General features: G+C 49.0%; 9 protein-coding genes across 10 annotated transcripts; 4 read left to right on the top strand and 5 right to left on the bottom strand.

Moving 5' to 3' along the window:
• Positions 1-906: 906 nt before the first annotated feature.
• On the top strand, positions 907-4164 carry PV05_04537 (uncharacterized protein; the record flags this gene model as incomplete). The annotated part of the gene is made up of 1 exon (XM_013460946.1): positions 907-4164. The coding sequence occupies one exon, from the start codon at positions 907-909 to the stop codon at positions 4162-4164; it is 3258 nt and encodes a 1085-aa protein (XP_013316400.1).
• A 162-nt stretch (positions 4165-4326) lies between these two features.
• On the bottom strand, positions 4327-5681 carry PV05_04536 (uncharacterized protein). Its single transcript, XM_013460945.1, has 2 exons — positions 5557-5681; positions 4327-5482 (listed from the first exon to the last, which is right to left on the bottom strand). Exons 1-2 carry the CDS (start codon positions 5576-5578, stop codon positions 5019-5021), a joined length of 486 nt encoding a protein of 161 aa, XP_013316399.1. The 5' UTR covers positions 5579-5681; the 3' UTR covers positions 4327-5018.
• A 688-nt stretch (positions 5682-6369) lies between these two features.
• On the bottom strand, positions 6370-8003 carry PV05_04535. Of its 2 annotated transcripts, XM_013460943.1 has the most exons (4): positions 7808-8003; positions 7348-7707; positions 6847-7217; positions 6370-6790 (listed from the first exon to the last, which is right to left on the bottom strand). In XM_013460943.1, the coding sequence occupies exons 1-4, from the start codon at positions 7862-7864 to the stop codon at positions 6751-6753; spliced, it is 828 nt and encodes a 275-aa protein (XP_013316397.1). In that variant the 5' UTR covers positions 7865-8003; the 3' UTR covers positions 6370-6750. The 2 variants fall into 2 exon arrangements, with proteins under 2 accessions (XP_013316397.1, XP_013316398.1); XM_013460944.1 differs by having other exon boundaries at positions 6370-7217.
• Positions 8004-8188: 185 nt separating this feature from the next.
• Positions 8189-10347, bottom strand: PV05_04534 (uncharacterized protein). The gene is made up of 3 exons (XM_013460942.1): positions 9734-10347; positions 8689-9672; positions 8189-8628 (listed from the first exon to the last, which is right to left on the bottom strand). The coding sequence occupies exons 1-3, from the start codon at positions 10258-10260 to the stop codon at positions 8256-8258; spliced, it is 1884 nt and encodes a 627-aa protein (XP_013316396.1). The 5' UTR covers positions 10261-10347; the 3' UTR covers positions 8189-8255.
• A 3218-nt stretch (positions 10348-13565) lies between these two features.
• PV05_04533 (uncharacterized protein) lies at positions 13566-15162 on the top strand (the record flags this gene model as incomplete). Its single annotated transcript, XM_013460941.1, has 4 exons — positions 13566-14040; positions 14088-14296; positions 14349-14901; positions 14948-15162. The coding sequence occupies 4 exons, from the start codon at positions 13566-13568 to the stop codon at positions 15160-15162; spliced, it is 1452 nt and encodes a 483-aa protein (XP_013316395.1).
• A 735-nt stretch (positions 15163-15897) lies between these two features.
• Positions 15898-18742, top strand: PV05_04532 (uncharacterized protein; the record flags this gene model as incomplete). The annotated part of the gene is made up of 2 exons (XM_013460940.1): positions 15898-17339; positions 17818-18742. The coding sequence occupies 2 exons, from the start codon at positions 15898-15900 to the stop codon at positions 18740-18742; spliced, it is 2367 nt and encodes a 788-aa protein (XP_013316394.1).
• A 2261-nt stretch (positions 18743-21003) lies between these two features.
• PV05_04531 (uncharacterized protein) lies at positions 21004-21480 on the bottom strand (the record flags this gene model as incomplete). The annotated part of the gene is made up of 1 exon (XM_013460939.1): positions 21004-21480. One exon carries the CDS (start codon positions 21478-21480, stop codon positions 21004-21006), a length of 477 nt encoding a protein of 158 aa, XP_013316393.1.
• A 1986-nt stretch (positions 21481-23466) lies between these two features.
• PV05_04530 (uncharacterized protein) lies at positions 23467-24502 on the top strand (the record flags this gene model as incomplete). Its single annotated transcript, XM_013460938.1, has 2 exons — positions 23467-24066; positions 24113-24502. 2 exons carry the CDS (start codon positions 23467-23469, stop codon positions 24500-24502), a joined length of 990 nt encoding a protein of 329 aa, XP_013316392.1.
• A 297-nt stretch (positions 24503-24799) lies between these two features.
• Positions 24800-26170, bottom strand: PV05_04529 (uncharacterized protein). Its single transcript, XM_013460937.1, has one exon. The coding sequence runs from the start codon at positions 26141-26143 to the stop codon at positions 25124-25126; it is 1020 nt and encodes a 339-aa protein (XP_013316391.1). The 5' UTR covers positions 26144-26170; the 3' UTR covers positions 24800-25123.
• Between the last annotated feature and the right edge of the window lie 12 nt (positions 26171-26182).

Below are 26182 nucleotides of genomic sequence, written 5' to 3'. Positions count from 1 at the left end.
TGTTATTACAGCATAGCGAAGCGGAGCATGGAAGAACATGGGGCAAAGAGCATAGCATGGCATACCAAAGGATCATAGTATGAATTCACCTTTGACACAATATTTCTTGTGATCTTCTCTCCGCTGCAACTGGCATTCCGGGTAAGCCGAACCTTTCTGGAGAAGATTGTCAGGGCCAACAAGGATCCCTGTGTAGTTAGCACAGTACGAGTACGAGCATGCATCAGCCCGAGATCTGGCACGTTGCAACCATGAAAATCCCTTTCAACCACCACTCACCACCACTCACACTCGACTGATGGGATTAGTCCGACTCTCCCTTGCATGGGCCAAGTGTCCGGGGTGTCTGTATGACATTGTGGCGTCTGCGCCTTGCGCCTCCACCAACTCGATTCAGCTAAAGCTACCACCACCATCTGCACCCACAGTCACTTTTCCACCTTTCTCCGCACCCTTCACCCAATGACGGAGAGCTGGACACGAACAATCACTTCCTCTGAGTGGTGGAAGAGCTGGTAAACACGAGGGATGCATCCATTCAATGATGCTACAAGCAGCCAAGTACTCGATGTAACTCCTTCTTTTCCACCGAGCCACCCAAGATCTAGCGGGGTGCTATTAGTACTTGCTTCTATCGACCGGCACTGTACATAGCTCTACCGAGGTGTCCGCCTTCCATCGAACTCGCTTTCCCATTCCCAACCCTGTAAATCACCTCAAGAGAGCTCTACCATCCAGTATACCTCTCTTGCGGTGGAACTCGAGCCTCCGAAAGAACGAAGGTCCTGGGTTTGTGGTCTAAAGCATTATTTCGTCTATGACGAGGGAAGGGTCACTCCCAGTATTTCAAGGTCAGTCTCTGCATCACAGATCCGATAGGAGAAATAGCTGAGACCATAACTACAGATGAAGAGGAAGACCGATACTTCGTTCATCGCTCTGCTCACTGCTGGACTGCTGTTCTCCGTAGCATCAGCTCAGTCAGGCAATGCCTCTACCAGCTACAAGACTCGCTTCCCAGGCGTTACCTGGGATGCTGCTAACTGGGTCCTCTCCACCACCAACCTCGACCCAGGACACTACCAGTCCCGGGCGACAGTCGCCAACGGCTATCACGGCATCAATGTAGCCGCTCTCGGTCCGTTCTTCGAAGTTGACACGTCAGTTGCCGGTGACGACATCAATGGCTGGCCTCTTTTCGGTCGACGGCAAACGTTCGCGACTGTCGGCGGCTTCTGGGACTCGCAACCAAAGCTCAATGGCACAAATTTCCCCTGGCTCAATCAGTATGGCTGGGATACTGCCATCAGTGGGATCCCCCATTGGGGAGGTCTAGTCGTGGACCTGGGTGGAAATAACTTCCTCGCTGCCTCGACGAACAAATCCACCATCAGCAACTTCAAGTCGAGTCTGGACATGAAGAATGGTCTCATGAACTGGGCGTTCACATGGAAGCCAAATGGCGATCATGGCTCATTCGACGTGTCGTACCAGATGTTTGCTCACCGACTCAATGTGAACCAAGGCTTCGTCACTATGAACATAACAGCCACGAAAGCCACCAATGTCAGCATTGCCAATGTTCTCAATGGAGACTGCGCGGTGCGGACCACAGTCGGTCAAAACGGCATGGACTCGGCAAACGCGAACCTCATATTCACCTCTGTTTCGCCGAATGGTGTCAGCAACGTGACCGCGTGGGTGTATGCCGCTGTCTCGCAAACTGGTGCAAATGTCAGCTCCGGCCAGTCAGGCTCTTTGGATCGACCGTACGTCGGCAACAACGCGTCGTCAATCGCTTCCATGTACGAGATGCACCTGCAGGCTGGCAAGATGGCGACAATCACAAAATTTGTGGGCATTGCATCATCTGATGGATATGTCCAGCCTCGTGCAGTCGCAAGAGATGCAGCACTCAAGGCAGCAGAAGCTGGGTACAGCGCATCGTTGCAAAGTCACATCGCCGAGTGGAATGCCAACTTCCCTACGACTTCGGTGGACGACTTTTCATATCCCCAGAATGGAAGTTTACCAGATGACCCATACATTATCGAGGCAGCTATTGCAGCAGTGGCCAATCCATACCATCTGCTGCAGAACACGATATCTGAAAACGCATTTATCGCGTCCAACAACGCCTCAATCAACAGCCACAGCATCGCGGTTGGCGGGCTGGGATCAGACTCGTACGCCGGCCAGATCTTCTGGGACGCCGAGATCTGGATGCAGCCGGGCCTTGTCGCAGCATTCCCAGCATCGGGTCAAGGTATCGCCAAATATCGCACGGAACGGTACCAACAAGCACTCGCGAATGTCAAGACCGCCTACCAGTCTTCGAAGAACAAAACGCACTTCTCGTCGAATGCCGCCATCTTCCCATGGACAAGCGGCCGTTTCGGCAACTGCACGGCCACCGGCCCCTGCTGGGATTACGAGTATCACATCAACGGCGACATTGGCTTGGAATTCACAAATTACTGGGTGGCCTCCGGAGACACGTCGTTCTTCCGGGATTCACTGTATCCAATCTACGACTCGGTGGCGACGCTGTATTCCGAACTCCTGGTCAAGAACGGCTCGAACTGGGCACTGCGCAACATGACCGACCCCGACGAATACGCCAACCACGTGGACAACGGCGCCTTCACGAACGCCCTGATCAGCCAACATCTCACCCAGGCCAACGCCTTCCGCACCATGTTCAACGGCACGCCCAACGCGACATGGGACGTACAAGCGGACAACGTGCTGATCGCCAAGGATGCCGAAGCCGACATCACGCTCGAGTACGTGGGGATGAACGGCAGCGTCGCCGTCAAGCAAGCCGACGTCATCCTCAACACGTTCCCCCTCGGCTTCACCGGCCAGAACTACACCTCCGAAGACAGCCTCACCGACCTGGACTACTACGCGGCCAAGACGGCGACCAACGGACCCGCCATGACATACGCCATGTTCAGCATCATCGCGAACTCGGTGTCTCCATCCGGCTGCTCGTCGTACACCTACCAGCAGGCCTCGACGTACCCGTACCTCCGGGGTCCGTGGTTCCAGTTCTCCGAGCAACTGGTCGACAATTACCAAGCCAACGGCGGCACGCACCCGGCGTACCCTTTCCTCACAGGCCACGGCGGAAGCAACCAAGTCGTGCTGTTCGGCTACCTGGGCCTTCGTTTCGTCCCGGACTTCAATCTGCACGTCGACCCGAGCCTGCCGCCGCAGATCCCGCAGATCAAGTACCGCACATTCCACTGGTACGGCTGGCCGATCAGCGCGTACTCCAACCAGACGCACACGGTCCTCAGCCGGGACGGCAGCCTGTCGCCCGCCGAGGGCGCCGTGCCCAACGCCACGTACGCGAACACGCCGATCCCCGTGCTCGTGGGACCGATCGGGAGCCCGCCACGCCAGAAGCTCAGCCTCGCCGCCAATTCGAGCATCACGATCGAAAACAGGCAGATCGGGCAGCTCAAGACCACGCCAAACAACCTCGCGCAGTGTCTGCCCGTCAGTTCGCCGGACGAGTTCCTGCCGGGCCAATTCCCGATCGCGGCCGTCGACGGCGCCGCCAGTACAAAGTGGCAGCCCGCCCTGGCGAACCGCACCGCGAGCATCACGGTGAGTCTGCCGCAGGGATACCGCGTGACTGGGATGCAGTTCGACTGGGCGCAGGCGCCGCCGTGGAATTACTCGGTCCTGTTCCACAACGGCACGCTGAAGAATCCGAGCGCCGCGAGTGCCGGCTCGAGTGGGCAGCCCGGCGTGCTGGAAGTCGCGAGCAATGACCGGCTGAAAATCACCAATGCGTACAACGCGACGGAGATTCTGAACATCGGGCCCTTGGAGAGCAATATCACCATGTTCAACGTGCCGGCCGCACGAAAGGTGTACACGGCGAAGTATGCGACGCTGCAGATCTGGGGCAGTCTGGCCAATGGGACGGCGACGGCGAAGAACATGGCTGGCGCAGGCGCGACAGTGGCGGAGTGGAGCATCATTGTCGAAGGGCTGGAGGACGGTAGTACCAGTGCCGGTAGTTACAAGAGGGAGTTGGGCGGGAACCTGAGGCCGAGAGAAGCCAATGTCGATGTCTTGATGAAATTGGGTCGTGTGGCGAGGTATATGGAGGTCCGGAGGGGGATGGAGATGGGAATGTCAATGTGAGTTTGCCGTGCTTACATCTTGTGTGGAAGGATAGAATCCATGAGAGGGAAGCAATGAGCAACGAGCAAAGGCTCAACATACGACCAGCATAGGTTAATAAAATGAAACGAACATTATGTATGCGTTGGGTGTAATGGAAGTGCTAGTAGCAGACAGACGAGGCCTTGATCTGGAGGAGCATTCTAATTCCGATGAGCTCAACAGCACTTTGCAGACTCGCCTCGCTGGATGCGACAGCCTTGCCAGATGCACAATTGACATGTGCAAAGGTGTTTGGTTCGATTCCGAGATCGAATCAAAGATAGCGGCAGCTACATGCATAGAAATAGTCGGTCTTGAATGTATGAAATTGATGACCTATCTCGATTTTGATTGCATCAAAATGCGCCGCCCGTAGCGATCGACGCTCACAGGCGCCGGTTGCTGGACCATGGCGATCGTCATCACGGTGCCGCAGACTGTGGCATTGCGCCGTCAATGTCGAGACCCATGACTGTATCTGATAATATGTGACGGATCTCTGCAGTATTTGCTTGGTCGATATCTGCCGAAGCTGAAGCGGGACGTAGCGTGCCAAATGAGGCTTCTTTCCCCTCATCAAGAGGCCTCAGACTGACAAGTTGACTTTATCGGACGGGACGACGTGATCGGGCAAGTAATCTGTGTTTGGAAACCCCTGGATGTTCACATGGCCGGCGAACTCGATCGTCGTGGCGCGGGGAATGTCTGTGTCCCCAGTAGCTCCAACGACGGCGCCGCGTGTATGACAGCAAGCGAATAGGTCTTCCTCTGTGTTGTTTAGTCGGTTAAACCACCTCGACAGTTTGGTTCCTGAACGAACAAGGACGCGGTCGTCATGACTCCCCTTGCGGATCACTGTGACCTTCCATTCTGCCTCGGGCTTCACCGAGCAGAGCTTCTTGCATCTTGCGCAATTCTTCCTCGCCCATCTTATCGAAGCCACCAAAATTTCTCATCTTCTCACCACGGCCGACTCTCTTCTTCTGTACTTCCTGCCATTCGCCCACGACCCCGCGACAGCCTTCAATGTAGCTTCCGAAGCCGAGATCGGTCAAGGCTTGTTCGACATGTTCGACACTAATGGTCTTTTTGGATTCACGTTCGGATATTTCGTTGGACTCGGAGGACAACATGCGCAGAAACTCGAGCGAGCAGGAGATCAACAAGTCGCGAGCAGGTCTGGTAAACGTCATCTCGCCTTCTTTACCTCCGCCGGTGGTGTCATGAGGAAGTTGTGGGAGGATTTCGGCGATGATCTTTTGGACTGTAGCCTTGGGAAGCGACAAGTCGTCGTTACCTGGAGTACTTTGTTAATTCTTGGGCTAGTAGGTGACGCGATGATTGTGGTACTAGAGGGAGGGGCAGACGTACTACCAAATTCCTTGTCCGACATGTTGGAGGCTTCTTCGTGACTGACGCTAAATAGGTATTACTGAATCAAGCGTCGGGGGCGTATCGCCGTTGAAGATTCATGCTGCCTACGCGGCGCATGCGGGAGGAAGCAGGAGCAATAAATACCTTTAGCTGAACGTGCCTGAGTGAGGCAGTGAAGAACGGGATGTCAGTCTCAAAGAGGAATGGCGTGATAATGTCTTGGCACTATTTGCATGAAACGAAAGAAATCTCGAAATCTTCTCTGTTTTGTTTTCATTCTTCCATCGTCTTGTCATCTACCATCAACTGACTCTTGTTGTCTTGGAGAATGCACAGAGCTGCAGTAGAGGATGTCACTCATGCTCCTTCAGCTGTCAGCCTTGACTATGTGACAGGATAGTTGATGCCTGCAGTTTGTTCTTGAGCACATCTCAGCCGTGCATTTTCATCACCCAACAACGCCGAGACCAGGGAATTTCAACAAGTTCTAGGTGAGTTCCATCAACTCTTTCGTTGATCCCTTTTTCATGATGAACATTCGTGTCGCCCCTATCTTACGATCTCATGTCTTCGAGATCCGTGGTGATTACCTGTCCAAATACCAAACTCCGGACTTTCTGACCCTATCCGTCCATGTCAACATTGCATGATTCAGTACCCAACCCCGAATTTTGCTAATGGTTCGAAATAGGTTGTATCTATGTAGGTAAATCTCGCTCTGGTCGGAGCTCCCTCAACATGATGAACAAAACTCTATGTACTATCAAATTCGGAACTACAATGACGAATCAATTGGTTCGATTACCTGAACTCGACTTCAACTTTTTACTCTATGGTCTTCATAAGCAGAATCCTATTCTGACTCGTCTCTCTAATAGTTTGACGGCTTTGTGACACTCTTCTCTCTCATCTCGTAAGTCTAACTCGACTCTCCTTCTTTTCCTATGATGAACACATTCACTCTTCCATGCTAAACATGAAGATCCTATGGGTCTAATGCTTAAAGCTGTGTATTCATTTTTCATCTTTCGCCTGAGTTCTTGTCATATGATGTTGTGTTTTCCACCGATCTGGAAGCCTTGACTGACATTGTCATACCAGATCGTCCTATTCATTTTTTCTCTGCCTTGCTATTGAGATCGCATGCCAATGCGTTCCATCGTCTTAAATCCGCCCAGTGTCATAATGGCCTCAGTCTGTTCGGTAGGCCGCTAACTTGGGATCATCCCAGCTTGAAACGAATCAGCAATCGTCGTATCCATAAACTTCAGCTGGTCAGGTCTTTACCTCAGAAATTGGCCTGACAGAGCTTTCTCCGCTCTGATCGCCAATTCTGCAATGACCCGTCCCGGTTTTTCTGGCGGCAACAGAATACCATCGTCCTTGGCACTTCCGAATTTCTTCTGGTCTTTTTCGTCCAAATTCTGGAGGAACTTCTCCCTGATATCAACCTGCATTGCCGTGTCGACCACGCCAGGGCGGACAGACACTGTCGTTATTTCAGGTTCTTCACTCTTCAAAGTCATTGCAAGATGGTTGATGGCGGCTTTCGAAGCGCCGTATGCGCCCCATGAGGAGTAGGCGTTTGATGCGGCACCTGATGATGTGAAAACTATCCGGCCCTTCGATGGCCGCAGAAGAGGCACAGCTGCTTTGATCTAACAGCCGCCCCAAGACATGAGTTAGCTGGCACTTCTCTTCTTCATGGGCATGTTGGCACGTTCCCACACAACTGTAGGACAGGATTGCCAGGAATAGCCTAGGTAGTTTTCGAATGCAAACACTTACCAATGCCACACAACTTGAGACGTTGATTCTGAAGGTGCTTTCCCAGTCCTCGACCTCGATATCCTTGATCCGCAAGCATGACCCGAAGGTTCCATGGTTCAGAATGAGTCCGTCGAGCCGTCCGTCCAGATGTAACCCTTGTAGCACAAGCTTCACATAGTCCAAGTCGGACATGTCGCCCGCCCGAGAGATGACACGATCTGGATTCTTGGCCTCCAAGTCCTCGAGGACATCTATCTTGCGCCCCGTCAGGATGACGAGATGCTGCGAGCTCGAGGAGAGCAGGTGGTTCGTGATTGCGAGGCCGATCCCGGCGGTAGCTCCAGTGACTACAATCGTGCGGGACGAAGGATTTTGAGACTGCTCACAAAAGGTTCGACAATGTCAGACCCTGTATATTTCCTACCACTTGTCCGTCACACGGGATTGGGATTGCGATGAAGCTGTGCTAGAAACGTACCCGGTGCTTTGATATGTAATCCAGCGAAGAGCCAAAATGGGTCTTTGTTGGAGCCATCCTTCCGGGTGAGAAATCGTTGAGCTTTGGCACCTTGAATCGGTATTTCCCTGCAAGTCTAGCAGAGGTAGAAAATGATTGAGCAATCGCTGGTATTTGGGCTTGGTGGACCTTGTAAGGAAATGAAAGGCTGTTTGCTCTACAAAACATGAAAGTTATCGAACGATCTTTCACCATGTTTCGATCGTTTGGGGGATCGATGGATAAACTTCGGCATTGAGACACAACACACGGAGTGCTTGTCTCAAGAACTGATGTCAACGCACATCGCAGTCAAACGCCTGCATTTTGCTTTTGAGTCCCACTCGCTGCCAGTGTTCAACACGGAATGATATATTTCAAATTTACTCGTTCGTCATGAGGAGTGTTCGTAGCAGCCATGTCCTTTCCATCATCTAAGAACACGCATGCCAGCCACAGAGTCGCCCGCTCCAACATTCTCCCCCTGGTCAACATAGGTCACCATGACATCGGCAACATGTTTTGGCAGGGGATCAGCACCACTTGCATCTTCGTCGTCCTCGATCAGAGCGCTGAAGGCACTGTCTCTGGTCACGCGCAGGATCGTCGAGAAGTTGTTCGTATATGAGACCCGGTTGTCGAACATCGCCGCAAGGCCCAGCGCGAGGCACAAGGTCGCAAGCAACACCGCGATACCGTATGAAATGAACAGTGCACGAGGCGAGTATGTAAATGTGTCGAGGGCTTGTCTCAGCGTGGCCTGTGTAGTGACATGGGAGCTGTAATTTTGTTGTAAATATCCACTTTGAGTGAGCGGTCAGTAAATGCCCCGTTTGGCACTGTATAGGTTCAGAAGGGCTTACAATTCCATGTTGCCATATCGATAGCTTAGGGTAAAGTTCTGGAAGAGGCTCTCCAAGGCCGCTGTGAATTCATCCCATGTTATCGAGAATCCAGGGTCGGAATACATGGCGCCTGAAATTGCTGCGCCAAGGACCGGGTTGACTTGGACGGAGCTTCCGGGTGTGAAATTGTTGCCGTCGACCTCGATCGTTGTCGTTCCGCTTGCATAGTAACCGAACGCTTGCATGAAAGCCTGGGCGTTGAATCGTTCCGCGGCTTGGTCGATAGTGAAATTGGTAGGAAGATACTGCACGGCCTCAATTCCATTGAGCACTTGGCGCTTAGCTGTGATCGCCTGCTGCCCATTACTGTTGAACTCAAAACGTGCGTCGTAGGATGCATTGTGCAGGGAGCACTCAGCCATGCGGTAAACCCAATCACCGGCCGGGATGGCAGTCATGTTGTCTGAGAAGTACATCACGTGGTAGACTTTCGCTGGGCCATTGCTTGGTGCCTGTAAGCCTAGGTTGGGAGTTGAGAAATTATACTGTCCATCGCCGTCAATTAGAGCTTCAAAGAATGTGGCATTGACTGTGTCTGGCCCAAAGTCGCTCTGAGGGACGAAACCAGCCCAGTAAATCATGTTTCCAGTGTGATTCATGTAGTCGTAGAGTCCATTGCGGATGGTCATAGTGGTGGCGGTGTCGGGCTCGGTACAATGGAGAGCGGGGGCCTGGAAGCTCAAGCTGTAAGTGAGGTTCTGCGTGCTCAAGCCAGAAGAGACTGGCAGCACATTTCCCTGTTGGATGTTCAAATTTGCCACTTTGATGAAGGTTGTCGACATCCCGAAATATATCCAAGAAGAGCCATCGTCGGTTTTCAGCATCGTCAGCTGTGAATCGTTATTCTGACGTTGGGGCACCTGCAGTAGATCCGAAGACGAGTGCATCATCGACCGTACCGAAAGTGTCGATGGAGTGAAGATCGCAGACAATGGGATCAGCCTGTCACTCTCGTCAGGACCTTGGCCATCGAGCACAGTACTGACTATGGTGTAATACTTACCATGTGGTAGCGGCAGTCAGAGTTAAAACAGGATGTCGCAGCCAGAATTGCATGTAGAGGAATTGAAGTGGATTTGCAAGGACGTCAAACATCGAGTCGAGCGAACGGATCTTCATGGGCTCCGATCTCAGTGAGCGCCATGAACACTGTGTGAATGCTGTAGCAGAGGTGAGCACCAATGACACCTTAACCAGGAAGGCCAAAGCGAGCCCGGTTGTTGATATGATTTGTTGCTCGTGCTCGAAATCGATAGTGCGGTTGTTGAAGGTTGAGTAGAGAGCATGATGAGAGGCTGCACCCATAAGTCCCACAACGAAGGACGACACCATAGTCGCCGGTGCTCTCCAGTGTATACGGCGTCTTCTTTCACGCGGTATGAATCGTTCTTGCGAGTCCATGGTTGGCTTTGTCGTTGACAGATTGGTCCATGACCCGTCTTCGTGGCCCCGATGTTCAATATAGATATGAGAAGCCATTTCCCGTGTGATACCAGACTGTGCCAAAAGATGAGCGTAGCGAGAGGTCATGCCTCGATAATATGTGCCAGCGATCTTATTGAAAGAGCGACCCAGTGGATGGTCTGGCTATCTTCTTCCATGACTTGCCAAAAGCTTTGCATATGCTGCATGCTCGCATGGCCGCTGATAGCCTCTGTGCGAAGGTATGCGATGATTTTATCCCTGAAACACGTTGTGTTTCGAAGCGGGCTGCATATATGCGAAAATCAACCTATTCGAAGGGTCCGGCCTTACCAGCTCTTGCGGTATATCAGTGTAATTGGCCCAAGGTGGTCTGCCATGATAGGCAAGCACTATTGTCGAAGCGCTAAATAGAACCTGATAAACCTAGGATTGCGAATCATGCCCTTGGTATGTCACGTAGGTGCAACCCGGATGGGGGCTGGAAGTCAAGTTCGGCCCCCCGGCGGCAAACGTCATGAAACATCAAGTTTAAACCGAGTCTGACGAGCCTCAGCGAGACGTAGCCGCAGGGAAGTGCACAGGGTGTGCATTGCCGCCAGGAGGCCAGAGCCTCTTTCGTCGACGACCGTTACATGACTGTTATCCAAGGTTGCTGGGTCATGGCAACAATGGCTAGAGAACAGAATCCCTACCAAGATACGGAGAAGTGCACCAAATGTAGTTGCCGCGCTAAATTTTAGTGCGGGCGGGGAATGCGGCTTGGCAGCTCTCAGAGTTGCGGTGTAAGGATTGCCTACCAATTTGTATGGCACTTTTCAGCACTCGCCTCGAGATTTTTATACTTTGTATACAAAGCCTATAATAATCTTATCTCTAGTATTTGTAATTGGCTTTATTTTATATCTATTTTTCTTTAGAATAGCCCCTTATTTACTTAATTTTGTCGATCCTAGAGGGTACGCTAAGCGCGGAGACGATAGTAAGTAAGAGGTATATCAATGGATATTTGTTTTATCGACGATAATCTAGTAGATAGTTAGTTTTTACCCTTATACTTTCTTCTATCTCTTATCTTACGGTAGAAGTAGCTAAAATTAAAGAAACTAAGCGGCCGCGGCATAAGAATTCGCCTATCGTTAAACTTATAACTAAGTTAGCTTTGTAGAGAGATATTGGTACTAAGTATTCTATTATTTAACGGTCTTAGGCTTTTACTCTATATTTTATCGATTAAAAAACTACGTAAATTATAATCTATACTAAAATCTTTAAGTAATCTATTTAAGCGATTACGAAGAAGGTAAGAAAGAGAGAATTTACGCTATAAGAGAATCCTCGAGTCTTCGATTATTTTGTTAAAAATAGATATAAACTAGGGCGTCTAAGAGAAGTATTAGAAGTTAAGGAAGAGAAAGTTTTAAGTTTATTAAGAATAAATAAATTTATAAGAGAGAAATCCGTAGAAGTTTTAGTTTATAAGTATAGTATTAATATATTAATAGCCCTTTATATTTTTTATAAATATAGCCTAAATAGTATAAAATTAACGATAAAACTAGGCCTTAATTTAAAGTAATATACGATATAGTTTACATTTTATCTTATATATTAAAATTAGACTTTCGAGGATTAGAAGAAAGTAATTTAGAGCGATAAAACAAGTGTTATCCTAAGGTATCGATAAGATTCTATTTAGGTATAATAAATATCTAAAGAGCTATTTAAGAAGTCTATTATCCGTTATCGCTAAAAAGATTACTTAGAATTTATATTTTAGGGTTATTTTACTTACGATAAAATTAGTCTCTATTATATTTATTAAGTAAAGACTACTATAAAGAAAGAGATATCTTAGAAAGAGATTAATAAATTAAATAAGACTCTTAAATTAAAAAAATATAAGAAATAAAAATTATTAAATAGTGTAAGATAACTAGATTTTAGAAATCTTCTAAAATATAAGCTAAAATAGTACTTTACTAAAGAGATAAGTAAACTAATAAAATAAGGTAAAAAAAGAATTAACTAGTAGCGCTATTATAAAGTCTAAAATCTATTCTCTTAAGATCTCTTTATCTAATAGAAATTAAGAGATTATTCTTTTAAAGCTAATTTTATTTGCTTATAAGTATAGTTTCAATACTATTATCTAAGAGAATAATGTTTTACTATATATCTATTACTTTATTAGATAAATTTACTCTATATAAGGCCTTAATAGAATATTTTAATTAAGTAACTTCTTTAATCTCTTTATTATTAAAAAAGATTAGTTATAAATAAAAAGAGTTACTATCTTTAAGGGAGCTCTATAAATAAGAACTAACTTAGAAACCTTATAGATAAGTAAATAAGAAATAATTCTATAGGACTTAATTTAAGGCTAGATTAAGGGTATTATAGAGAATATTAAAAAGATTATTATATTAGAAAGTAATAATAAATATCTTAAGAGCTATAAGAGTAAGAGATTATATAAAGGGTATAAATATATTAAAGAGTTATTTAAATACTCTTAGATCTAAGATAATTAGAATAGCGACAGCGAGGATAGCGAGAACAGCGATAACTATAAAGATATAGAGATAAAAGAGAAGGACGAGTTTAATGCGGATACTACTAACTAATTAAACAGCCGACCTTACTTTCTATAGGAGTACTATAGTAAAAGAGGCGAAGGGTTTAAATACAAGGATAGGCATAGATAGATAGAAAAGGTATAGATAGACGGAATGCCTCCTAAATCAATAGGAATGCCTTAAAAATCAACACCATGGATCTCTATACTAATCCAGCCTTGCGCGTAAATAGCAAGGCTACGGCGGCGGTATATTACTACAATATAATGCCGTTGTGTTCATTCCATATCAACTGCTCACCTAATTTTGGTGAGGAGTCGATGACATCCGAATACCCTTGCAATGCCGAGAAGCTAAATTTTAGCGCGGCAACTACATTTGGTGCACGTCTCCGTAATAGATTGTGATTTCTTTCTCACGGGTCGGAAGTCACCGCACTATGCGGCGATGGGGGCGAGCGGGAGGTTGTGACTCCCCACAAATGTGGGTGACTGTGCTGCTGCCTCCGCTTGTGGCCACCCACATGCCACCGTTGCGGAAGATGATCCGTTGATGGAATGCTGCTCAAGCACCGAGAGCGATACCGCTGTTCAGTCAACGCAGACCCAAATGACCGTTTCTGGGAGTTAACGGTAGAGGCGAAGTCGACGCGTTAGACTTTCACGACCATGGATCTACCTTGAATGTGGGCATAACATTTTGAGAAAAGAACAATATAAATGGACTAAATCTCGGCTTCTTACTGCCTGCCTTCTTCACCCGTCATACCCAACTGGCCAATACCAAGTCAGCCCTGCCGGAAAAGGTATTTTCACGTTACTGCCCGTCAATATGTCGATCCAGACAAATCTCTTCATCAACAACGAGTATCTTCCATCGTCAACTGGTGAAACGCTCAGCATCTACAGTCCAAGTGACGACTCCTTAGTTTCGGACCAGATCCAAGTAGCTTCGGAAGCAGATGTTGACAAGGCAGTCGCTGCAGCAAAAGCTGCTTTCCACACTTGGTGGGCAACTCCAGGCCCAGAGAGAGGTCGAATTATGCTCAAGTTTGCGGACCTTCTTGAGCGAGATGCAAAAAAGCTGGCGAAGCTAGAATCGATGGCAATGGGACTACCAATTTCTGTTTCCACCCGTTTGGTCCATAGCCCTGCTGCCATCTGGCGCTATTATGCTGGGTTTTCAGATAAGCTCGCAGGCGAAAGCTATCCCCCAGATGGAGATGGCATGTACAAGATTGTAGCTTACGAGCCACTCGGTGTTTGCTCTGGGATTTGTGCATGGAACGTCACGCACATCCTGGCAGGTAGTTGTCCTCATTCATCAAATACTGCCACATACTGACCTGACCAGCTTGGAAAATGGCTCCGGCATTGGCTGCTGGCAATACCTTTGTCATCAAATCATCCGAGAAATCCCCATTAGCACTGGCCGCATACGGAGAGCTCGTCAAAGAGGCTGGCTTCCCTCCTGGTGTTATCAACATTCTGTCTGGAGCTGGAGCTGTTGGTGCCATGTTGGCATCGCACATGGATATTGCAAAGATTGCGTTTACCGGATCGGTGAGTTGTACCATAAGTGGAAAGACCTCAACACGACTGACTCCATCTCCAGGCTGGAACTGGTAGACTTGTGCAGATTGCCGCGGCCAAATCGAATATGAAACACGTCTCTCTTGAACTTGGTGGAAAGTCCGCAGCGCTTGTATTCGAAGATGCCGACATTGAAAATGCAGTGCTCCACAACTCAGACAATTTCCTGGCAAATTCGGGACAGGTTTGTGTGGCTGCATCTCGAGTTTTGGTTCACGAGAGTATTGCGTCAAAGTTCATCGAGGCTATGAAGGTTGCATTCGAAGCTGCAGAAAAGGGTATGGGCGATGCACTGCTCGAATCCACAGTGTTTGGGCCTCTTGCAGATAAGAAGCAGTTCGATAACGTCATGCGTTTTCTTGACGAGAGCAAGGCCGATGGTGTTCGAATATTGACTGGTGGTGAACGGAAAGGCGAGAAGGGCACTTTTGTCAAGCCCACTGTGTTGCTCACCCAAGATACCAATGCAAAGGTATACAAGGAGGAAATCTTCGGCCCTGTTATCACGGTGAGGACGTTCAAGAACGAAGAGGATGCTATTAAGCTTGCAAACGATACGACTTATGGTCTTGGTTGTGAGTTTGTTGTCATTTGAGTTGATTTCTGCTAAAACTTTTGTAGCCACCATCTTTACCGCCGACATTGCTCGCGCTCTGCGGGTAGCTAGCAAGCTTGAGGCTGGTACTGTTTCCATCAACAGTTCATATACGCCGAGCGTGCAAACACCCTTTGGGGGGTACAAACAAAGTGGTATTGGTCGCGAAGGTGGACTTGAGGGATTGAGGGAGTATCTACAGGCTAAAGCTATCCATATCAACATGGGAATTGGTAAATAAAGAGATGCCTAAAGTAATGTGCATACCACATACTGCTTGTTCGGGTGAGTGAATGAAGAAACCTCTAAATTCTGCAATCAGAAGGGTATGACAGGCCTTACACTATACGTAGTACTACGTATACCCTTTTACTAGCGTCTTGGAGTTGTTAGGATGTACCAGTATTACCACGCTACACCGCGGCACGCGTTGTCAGTGGCGTCGTCTTTATATGCCTTGGCGTCTGCAAAATCACAAATACAAGGAGTTAGATGGGAGTGGTCCCGGGTCCGATAGAGATGTCCACCCAACATCCACCCAACGTCCACCCAGACGTTCGCACGCCCTCGCAGTGGGCCATAGAATTGCGGCTTTTGGTTAAATCCGACTCAACTCGTCAGTTCTCCAATTCGGGGGTCTCACCCCTTGGGGACTCGGACTCACACCATCGCCACCCATCGACGGACATTAGCGAGCGATGCTCTCGGAAAAATCGCGAATGATTTCGGGGCGAAACGATGTAGACATTCCGCTGCTTTCTGACGGTCGGGTTACGGGAAGAAATGTTTCAAGCAAAATCACATCCTCCTTGAGTGCGATATGACCCCGTCACTGACCTATTACTACCTATATTCTTGATGTCTAGCCAAATCTAGGCCATAATATCACATCTTCCATACAACGATATATTTATTGCACCCAAGAATCTTTTATCGACAAATCTCTCCTACGTGAACACAGTTGTTTGGATTCAAAATGATCAGCCGGGAAAAGGACGACGTAGACTGGTCTCCGGATGAGCTGATGTCCTCAGCCCTGAAGGTCGTGAAGTTGTCCCTGGCCAACCGTCAGGGGATATCTGACCAACGGATTGTGAAAATCAGCCAACCGGACGTTGCGCAGAGATTCTCGAACCTTGCAAGACCACCGCGTCCACCTACTCCGATCGACATCGTTCTGGAGCATGCGCGAGACGTGTTTGACCACCGCATCCGCATGGATCATCCAAGGTTCTTTGGTTTCATCCCGTCTCCCGCATCCGATTGGTCTTGGCTAGGAGATATCCTTAATTCAGCATTCAACACGCATGCTGGCAGTTGGTTTCAAAGCTCCGGACCAAGCGCAATCGAGCAATCTCTGATATCATGGTTGGCTCAGGACTTGCTCGGGCTGCCACCAACTGCTGGAGGATGTTTCGTTTCTGGCGGATCAATGGCAAATCTATCGGCCCTCATGGTGGCGCGGGATCAAAACCTACATTTCGAAGAAAGGGCACGAGCGGTCATCTATACTTCCGACCAAACTCATTCTTCGATTGTGAAAGGGCTCCGGATTCTAGGCTTCCACGATAAGCAGGTCGCCCAAATTGAGTGCGACCAGCAGTACCGCTTCAACACCGCCACATTGCGACTTCGGATTGAGGAGGATCGTCGATCGGGGAAGAAACCATTCCTAGTCGTGGGAAGTTGCGGTACAACGAACACGGGTAGCGTTGACCCTTTAGAGGAGTTAGCCGCCATTGCGCGAAAAGAGGGTCTATGGTTTCATGTGGATGGAGCTTATGGCGCCTCGGCGGCACTGTCCAAGAGTCGAAAGGCTGTAATCAAAGGCGTAGAGCTCTGTGATAGCATCTCTTGGGACGCTCACAAATGGCTCTTCCAGACTTACGGCTGCGGAATGGTACTCGTGCGCGATCGCCAATTTTTAATGGCTTCGTTCCGGACTGGGGCTGAGTATACCCAAGACGCCCCAGATGGCCCTGAAGAATATCCAAACTTCTGGAATTATACCCCGGAATTGACACGTCCGGCAAGAGCTATGAAGATGTGGTTCTCATTTCAAATGCTGGGGATCGATGCGGTGGAAAGCGCTATCGAACATGCGTTCGAATTGGCGGAAACAGCGCAACTAACTTTGGAGAAGCTTGAGCACTGGCAAGTCGTATCCCCTGCACAGATGGGTATCATTTGTTTCCGCTACCAACCCCCTGGGCTCGATCAGGCAGCCCTGGAGAACCTCAACAAAGACATATCCAGGATCGCGATCGAGACCAATGTGGCTGCGGCATTGACGACGCGGTTGTCAGGAAACCTTGTGATAAGGATATGTAGCGTCCACCCGGAACTGAAGAAGCATGAGATGATGCAGGTCATCCTAGACTTGGATCAAATTGCACAAGCCCAGATGCATCACCAAAGGTAGAAACGTACTTCACATGCTGGGCGAGTCGGAACCCACGAGATCCCTCATGGCCATTAAGATGATCTAACCGACCGAAACTTCTCTGGCAGCGGTGACATTGGTAGTTTGCCTTGCTTTAGCGCCTCTGGGCTGCATCGCTGGGTTCGATTGACCCTTTTTGTTTCCGATATCATCAGATTCCCAATTCCGCGATATATCAGGAGAATGTCTTCCAATCAAACTAAAGCCTCTACTAGCAATCTGGAGGCGGCTGCATCGGCATCCTCGCGACAGAGGATACGCGAAGGAGTTTGGGCTTGAGGCGATTCACAACTCCCAAAGTCCGCGTGAGCAAGGTGATAATCGGACTTAACCATCCGATGTATTGATCTCCAAATTTCTGTGCCCCAAGCATAAATACCAGTACTAGATCCTGTAAACTTCTGTTGTCCGAATCCTGCGTAGAAGGCTTCTCGAACATTGGTGACATTGCAGAAACACCGAGTTCCCACTTGAAGCGGTTCTTACTCCAACAGCTACAGACGGAGACATGGCTCCTCAAGCTGCAGGTGTGTGGTTTATCACAGGCTGCTCGACAGGCTTTGGAGCAGCTCTTGCGAGGGAGCTTTTGTCTCGAGGCCAGACAGTCATCGCAAGTGCCAGAAACGTCGACAAACTACGCGATCTGGAAGCCGCTGGTGCAGCTGTTATCCAGTGCGATGTGTCTGCGCCGCTCGATACTTTGGTCAAGACGGCTCGACATGCCCATAGCCTTCATGGCCGTGTCGACTATCTCGTCAATAATGCAGGCTTTTGCGTGCAAGGCACAATCGAGGAGCTGACACCACAAGAGATACAAAACCAGTTCGACACAAATGTATTTGGAACACTCAATGTCACCAAGGCGTTTCTGCCTTACTTCCGATCCCAACGATCAGGCGTCATTGCCAACATCTCATCTATGGGCGCGTGGCGTGGCACTCCCGGGTTAGGGATATATGAAGCATCTAAGTGGACGTTGTCTGGTCTTACAGAGACTCTCAAGTCCGAGCTGGCAGACTTTGGGATCAAAGTGTGCTGCATTGAACCGGGGTCGTTCAGGTCGAATTTCCTCACATCCGGCAACCGCAAGGTAGACGAGAGTCGAATTAAAGACTATGACGGCACAAGTGCGAGAAAAGTTGCGGCTTTCATGGACCAGCGAGATGGTGCACAGTCCGGAGACTTGAAGAAGGGGTCGAAAGTGATTGTGGATGTCCTGACTGGTCACACTGGGAAAGACATACCATTGCGACTGCCACTTGGAAGGGACGCGTATCAGACCATCAAGAACAAATGCGAGGCGACCTTGCAGCTTCTGGAGGAGTGGAAATCCATCATCTCGACAACCGATCACGATGATGTAAGTGCAGCATCGTGATCAGTCTGGGCAAATTGGAAGCTTGCCGGGCATATTGAGCTTTGTAAAGCTGTATCATCTTTGAAACAAAGACATGTTTGACATGCAATCCGCTCAAAACTACTAGAATCATGTGTCTCCTGGCTGATTAAAGGTGAACATGTGCGCTCGTCAGGAGATCTTGACCCGCTCCAAGCCAGAAGAAGCACTCGTATCAGTATGATGATTGGCGACGTCGGAGGCGATCCACTCTACCTGTTGCATGCACTGGACGATTTTTTCCGTGTCTCCAAATTGGAGATGTACTAGTAACGTTTGAGCTTCTGTAGCCTCGTGTTCTGCGCTGATCCACAATGCCAAAGGCAGCCAGAGTACATCATGGGCGTTGACTGAGGTGTGTTGATGATGGAACGACTAGTCTGAAGGCAAAGCCGGACATAAACTTGGCATATATCTGCCATGGCTGTTCATATGGTTCTCAGTCTGGGCCGATTGGGGGTGTCTCCCATTGAGAGAAATACCTACTAACCCGAGCACGACCTGGATGGCAGGAGTCATGTACCAGCAAGATTTTACTCATACACTAGAAATTGCTCTGCCTTCCCGGGCTCCGCCCAGATTGTTATAGCCACCAAACTAATGTCTGTCGAGCAGATCTGCGTATTCCTCCAAAGAGTCTCCTACAAGGTCGACAAAGTCCCAGACACTGCCGGCACGAAATAGTTTCGCCCATATTCGCACAATAACTGAATTGAGACGTATACTGGTCGCACTAAAACGTTCGGAGCAGTACCTTCTTCGGTCTCCGCCATAATCTCATTGACAAAGTCAAGGAGCCGGACCTCGGCATCCGTTAACGGTGGTTATAGATTTACGACTATTACGGCTTCCAGCCATTTCAATAACAGTACAGCCGATTCCAAAGCACAAAGTGCATACTAATCCGACTAGAAAAAGGATATTGTGTGAGCAACGAATTCGATCCCGAGCTTAGCAGGTATATTGAGCGTATGTACGCAATGGAGGACGGCTGTTGTCACCCGGTCACTTCGTTGTATGGGCGGTACATTACCGAGGAGTTGCGCAATCTCCGTCGGATTCCACACGCTCAGAAGCGGTGGTAATTTCGGGCTGACGCTAATTTAAGTATATACCAGCCGTAACAACGCTATAGATATAAATACTAGGGGCCTAGTCGGACTAATAGGATCAATAGACGATTCTTTATTTTGTTCCTATCCAATACACCATCGACGAAGAGCCTGCTCTATCATAGCACAATCTATACTTTACAATACCAGGGGGCCTACACGTACTTGTGCGGTCTAATACAAGAGCCAAATGTACTGAAGATTTGCATAAATAAGAGCGTAACCACCAAACAACGTAAAACAAAACGAATAACTCCCCCCACCTACGAAAAGATAGTTATAAACCTCCTTCAAAGTAGCATATACATTTTCAGCGTTTTCTTGAGCTTGGTTCTAATTATCCTAATCTATTGCTCTCCAGCGGCGCTTGGAGCAAAGAAGTAGAACGTCGAGGGACCACCAGATCAATGTTGGAGCGGTATCGTGGGCGATTGTTTGAATGTTTGTTAGGCAAAAAGCATAGATTTGGATTCGTTTCAATGTTTCCTGCTGGATCCAAGTTTCCCGTTCAGTTCTTAGTTGCCCTACTAGTGGCTCTGTGCTGATCTCGTGGACCATCACGCCCAGCAAAGTCCGGAGAGTTATAGTATCTCGGGAACGAGCAAAATCCTTTGTGCTGGACTAGGTGGATGCGCCGACTAAGGTTAACAAGGCTTGCGCTCCTTGGATTCTAGCCTAATCAGTAAGAAATCTATCCACTAGGCCAGACTAAGTCTCGGTCGGTAGGGACAGATTGATAATGCCGTGCGTATCACTATCGCTGCTGCCAGATGATTTAATCTTTCGAATATTACAGCCTTTGCTGCTTAGAAGAGCTCCTCGCGGCAGTAGCGCACCCCAATGGACGTCAAGGCTAGAAAGAGCTCCAAGGCAACCTCCTCTAGATCGAGCGTAGGAAGGTAAATGACTGGATTGTAGTCGTAAAAGCCCAAAGTTTAGCCTGCCAGAAATCGATTAAGTACATGTTTGGTAGACAGGACGAGCTGCGGAGAAAGTACGGCAGCGAAGGCGCCTATCTCTGCCGCAATCCGTTCACGGCATTTGCTTGAGACTCACAATTTGGAATGTAAAGGTCAATTTGAGGTTTGGAGAGAGTAGATCTTCCAAAGAACCCAACGCAGGTTTTTCTGTCTAGCTATACTTTATTCGCGATCCCGAGGATATCGTCGTCGGCTCCAGCGAAGGCAATCGAGATCTAAACCTCGAAAGTCCTTGTTCAGAATCCGGCTGAAACCCGTGTTGAATAAATGCTTCGCTCGTATGGAACATGCCGAAATCCGTCTGTGGCAGCGGATAGATGAAGTCGTAGGGCATGGTCATGAAATGCTCGAAATTGGGGGAGAACATCTGGTCCGTGGCCTCAGAATTGTTCACCCGCGTGGACAGGTCGACGTCCGGAGCCGGTATCGAATCTTTTGCCGCAAAGTCAACAGCTGGGAAGTCGCGAAGGTCACCACTTGAAGACATCAAAGTATCAATGCTGGAAAATGTCTGCACACACGAGGCGCCATCAGCTGCGATTGGAGCGAGAGTGGCATTGTTTGGCAATTGGGCCTTCAAACGTAGTTGATCTCCAGCATTAGTTGTCCCTGGTCCTGTTGGTGCCATAATAGTGTCTTGAAGCGCATGTTGCGACTCCAGCTGGGCTGCTGGTGGCGGTGCATGGTTTAGTTTATTGTGGCGAGTTAGAAGATCACTTTGGCAAATCTGTCAGCAGGTTGTCGACCACAAGACATTGGGTTATGTACCGTCGTGTAAATGCACCATCACATTTCATGCAGGCGTACGGCTTTTGCAACTCAGCATATGCGCTCAGCTCTGATAGTCGGGCATCCTACGAGATCGATCTTGCCGTTTGAGATGCTCGAGTCGACCAAATTGCCGAGGACAGCGTAAACACTGATGCTTCTTCATTCAGACGGAGCGATAGGAAAATGTGGGAGAGCAGGAGAGAACAGAGGCTTTGACAGGCATGTCAGGCAGGTACCGTATATCACGGGTTGTCTTGACTAGATGCTCTGCCGTACATTGTAGAGCGGAGTATTTATGCCAAATTATGCTCGACGTTTAAGTCAACTACAACGCGCCTGCTACAGAATAATATCATTGACAATAACCCAGCATCTCACCCGTCTATCCCTGATCTCAGAATGGGCATCTTGGAGTGATCTACCCCTGCCATATGTCTTGCGTCAACAATCTGGGAAGCTTACACCCGTACGAGGTCGGTGGAAAACAGCACATCCGGCTTGTGCCCGCTGTCGTTCCGCTGGCATCGAGATATGCATAAGCGAAAGTTATCGATTGTTGCATTCCTCGGTGACACCGAGAAGACTCCACTGTGTGCACCAGTTCAGGTGCGCGGGGCACGGGGTGGCATTCAGTGTTTGCTTCACTATGGCAAACTCTGTCTTACCTGTACCAAGATTGTTGATGGCGATCGTCCCAAAGCAGTCCGCGAAAAGGTCAATCCAAGGTTTGAATTCGACTGCCTAATCGCTGGACGGGGCAGCCTGTTTCGGTCAGCCAGATACATATCGATAGCTAGCAAGCCATGGCATCTTCGATATACCACACTTCTCTAACGGTCTTCTATGACGACAACGGGTGAATCACTATCACAACTCCCGGTATGCACTCCCAGTCGGTCTCTCATCCCTTGGGAATGGGAAGTCCTGGCGAGGTCCTCACTCGGTCAATATTGAGACGATCGCTAAAGCCATGAGCTGTATGACACCGACTAACCCGCCCAACGATTGGTTAACCATTGCTGTCCGATGCAGGCTTGCGGTCGATAAAGTCAGTCAACAGTCTTGGTCTAGAATGTCCAACTATCATGGTTCAGTTAGGTCGGTGTCTTGCGATTTCGTCATCATTCTGGGTTCTAGAGAAGGAAAAATCTTATGCTTATTCCCCTTTTCAATTGTGGCGCCTTATTGGAGGATCCACGGATAACAACAGCTGTCTCCTGGAAGACTTGCAAGTGTCCGTCAATGGTTTTGTGCTTTTGGACTTGATAACATCCTTGAACAATGCCTCAGAGCTTGTGACTAAATCAGATGAAAAGTATTTGACATTCAGGATTGAATGTCCACACGGGGCCGTGTCCTCCCACACGTGTGAATGTTTCTCCACAGGTCGGGTCACTTGTACCTGCGCGTGAAGCTTGCTTCAGAGTGTCTGTTTGCTCATAAGTGAACATCACTTCACGACTCACTGTTGACCGCAACTCACCGATCTCACACCAAGTGCTCATCTCAAACCATATCCGCTAACCTCCCAACCTTCTCGCATATTTGCACCACTCGTTGCCTATTACAATCAACGCCAGAACGAACGACAACATGGCTATGCCAGCAAGACCAAAAGAATGGCCCAAGTCGAATTATACCGATCCTGAAACGCGGGGTTCGCCATCGCTGTTCGTGGTGATGATGGTCATATCGACGATAGCCGTGCTCCTCAGACTCTACTCTCGGCGGTATCTCACAAAATCTCTAGGTTTAGACGATGTCCTCCTTCTGGCGGGCTGGGTAATGATGCCTCCCTTTCTCTTTAGCTCGCAGCTGACGCCTAGAGTTCCTTTCCATTGGAATGACCTTTGCCGAATTCAAAGCAATGACCACTTGGGGTTGGAACAAACATATCTGGGACATACGACCTGAGAAGTTGCCCAAGCTCAGACTCGCTGCATGGCTCATTGAATTCTTCTTCCTCTTGGGCAATGCCTGCACCAAAATCTCGATCCTCCTTTTCTATCGGAGGCTCACGTTGGGACTTCCCAGATTCTGGTTTTTGTACCTAATATGGGCTGCCATTGCGTTTACCGTCTGCTACACGATCGGCTTATTGGTGGAACTGTTCGTCATCTGTCGGCCCTTGACATCATATTGGGAGTCATACAGCCCGACATATGGCAAGGACTTCACATGTGCCAACGAGCATGTGGCATTCCTTTTCAGCGCCGCAGCCTCGGTGACTTCGGATATCTATGCGTCGGTGTTGCCTATGCTGCTGGTCCGAACACTGAATATGACCTGCAGACAGCGACTAAGCATGTATGCGTTGTTCTCTGCAGGTCTGTTGACAGCCGGCACAGGAGTTGCCAGGCTCATTACATTCATCCCAGCTACGACCAACTATCAACCTGGTCCACATATCGACGATGTATCCTGGTTGGGCTGGCCTCTATTGGTGAGTACTTTTGACTCTGAGTCGACCCACTGCTGACACATTCAAGGCGCTCACCGACGTCGAAGCACATCTCGCCATCATAATCGCCTCTCTGCCTGCTTTAAAAGTGTTCTTCAGACGTCGAGTCTCCGGCCAGCTGACCAAGATGCGCGGGTCGATTCGCTCGATGTCGACTTCTAGCAGAGCTCAACTGGCCATCACCCTTCGTTCTGGACCGATGGTTGAGGAGCCTCCACGTGTGGCCGGTGGCTGGTCTAAGCAACCAGTCCACGCCAACATAACTCCTTGCAGTCCGTCTTCGGGGTACTCTGATGAACGATCTGCTAGCTTTGGCTCCGTCTACACCTTAGAAATGGACACGCCGAAGATGCCCCGCTATGTTGATATAGTACAGGCTGCGAAGATTCCGAGATGTGTTCGAGTGGAATCAGTGTAGAGGATATCAAGGGTGATCTCGATCGGAGCGATGATATAGGTGCAATTATACTAGTAGGAATATTGCAACATGTACACCATTCAGCATAAGAGGAACTTTCATGTTATCTTGGCCTTGCTCTACTTTAGGTCGAATGAAACTTATTGCAGCTACAAAGGCTAAGAATAGTACCGATATCATGTTGAGGTATGACACTCTCGTGGTCAGGGTAGAGAATTAGTTAATGAACAACAGCTGGGAAGCAATTTGTCCACAACGGGAAATCTTCAAGAAAGTAGTACTATCCAAACCCTCTAGCAACGTTTTCGCCTCTGTCTGCACCAGGGTTGACCTTCAAGCGCTGGATACGCCAAAGCTCCATGCGTCCCATTCAATCGCTCGGAGATGGCCACGTGGATATCACATGTATTATCAACGAGAAGATCCCAGCCCTCCTCACGTTTTTATGTGTGGTCTGCCCATCTTTGTGTCCATTGTCCAGCAATGGGCCACTGTGGTTTCTCAACTGGACAGACAAATCCACCTGATTCATCTCATCCCAAGAATCTCCTTTGGTAGTCCTTTCTCCACTTCTTCCTGAATTTGCCTTGCTTATCCAATTCTCACTCCTCGCTTTACAACTCAGTGAGTTGTAGCTGGCGGGAGTTTTCGCATCTGGTTTCGGAAACCCATCTGCATCTTCCTGCCTATTTGCGTAATGCTATGCTCTGGTCCGTTGAATCGGGCGCAGTTGTCGACGATCAAGCCGAAATCGGCGACGAATTCGGAAAGCATGGTGTACCGCTTGTCCTTCAACTTCCGATCGATTGTTTCCAGGTCAATCGGGGTTTTTATGATCTTCGGATAGGATGGCAGGCTGAGCGCCACATAGTCTACCGGTTTTCTGAAGTTCTCGGAGAACTTGCTCGTTTTCAGGTTTGAGATGGCTCTTTTCATGTGTGTCAATCGTGCCGGCGTGATGGTCTCATCTAAACTAAGTTCTTCCAAACTGGTCACCGGGGTGGGAGAGCCGCGGGCCCTGCTGTCTGAATACAGCGATGTGGAGGAATGTCGATGGTCTCTATGTCGGCTGCCGAGCTCTTCACTTCCTAGTCTTGCTGGCGATCGAGAACGAGCATCCCTCGAACGAGGGATCCGGTTGACAAAACTATACGACGGAAAGGTGCTTCGGTTGACTGCTTCTCCTTTCGGAGGCTGTTCAGCATAGGATTGTTCCAAATTGTGGCGGTCGATTCGTCCTAGCTCTTGTAATCCAATGCCTTGTGTACTCTGTACGCGTAGTCCCGAATCGATGTCTGGTTGGATGCGGTCCGGGATGGTTCGACGACGAACAAGAATTGTGTCCTCGTCCCCAGCTCCGCTCAGTTGACTTTGAAGAGGAGGATAATTGGTGCCGTCGGTCGACTTGGGTTCAAGGAAAGGGAGGACGCCGCGCGTCTCAGCGGCGCGTGGGAAGTCTGTGGAGTCTTCACCACTGGGAGGTCCGACATCCACGGTAGCAGGAGTCCCTACCACGAGATCGGTAGCGAAACCGATCTGGCTCTCCGAAGGCCGAACGAAGAGTCTAGTCCCGCATTTGAAACAGTATTCTCCCTGGATCTGTGGAATGACAATGTGGCACTTGATGCAGAAGCCCTCCATATTTGCCACTAACGCCGATGAGAGTTGGAGAAAGAGAAA

The sequence above is a fragment of the Exophiala xenobiotica genome (genome assembly GCF_000835505.1).
Source record: "Exophiala xenobiotica strain CBS 118157 unplaced genomic scaffold supercont1.3, whole genome shotgun sequence".
In the NCBI taxonomy this organism is placed as follows: domain Eukaryota; kingdom Fungi; phylum Ascomycota; class Eurotiomycetes; order Chaetothyriales; family Herpotrichiellaceae; genus Exophiala; species Exophiala xenobiotica.
The sequence above is the reverse complement of the archived record's forward strand: the minus strand, read 5'-3'. Positions and strand labels throughout refer to the sequence as shown.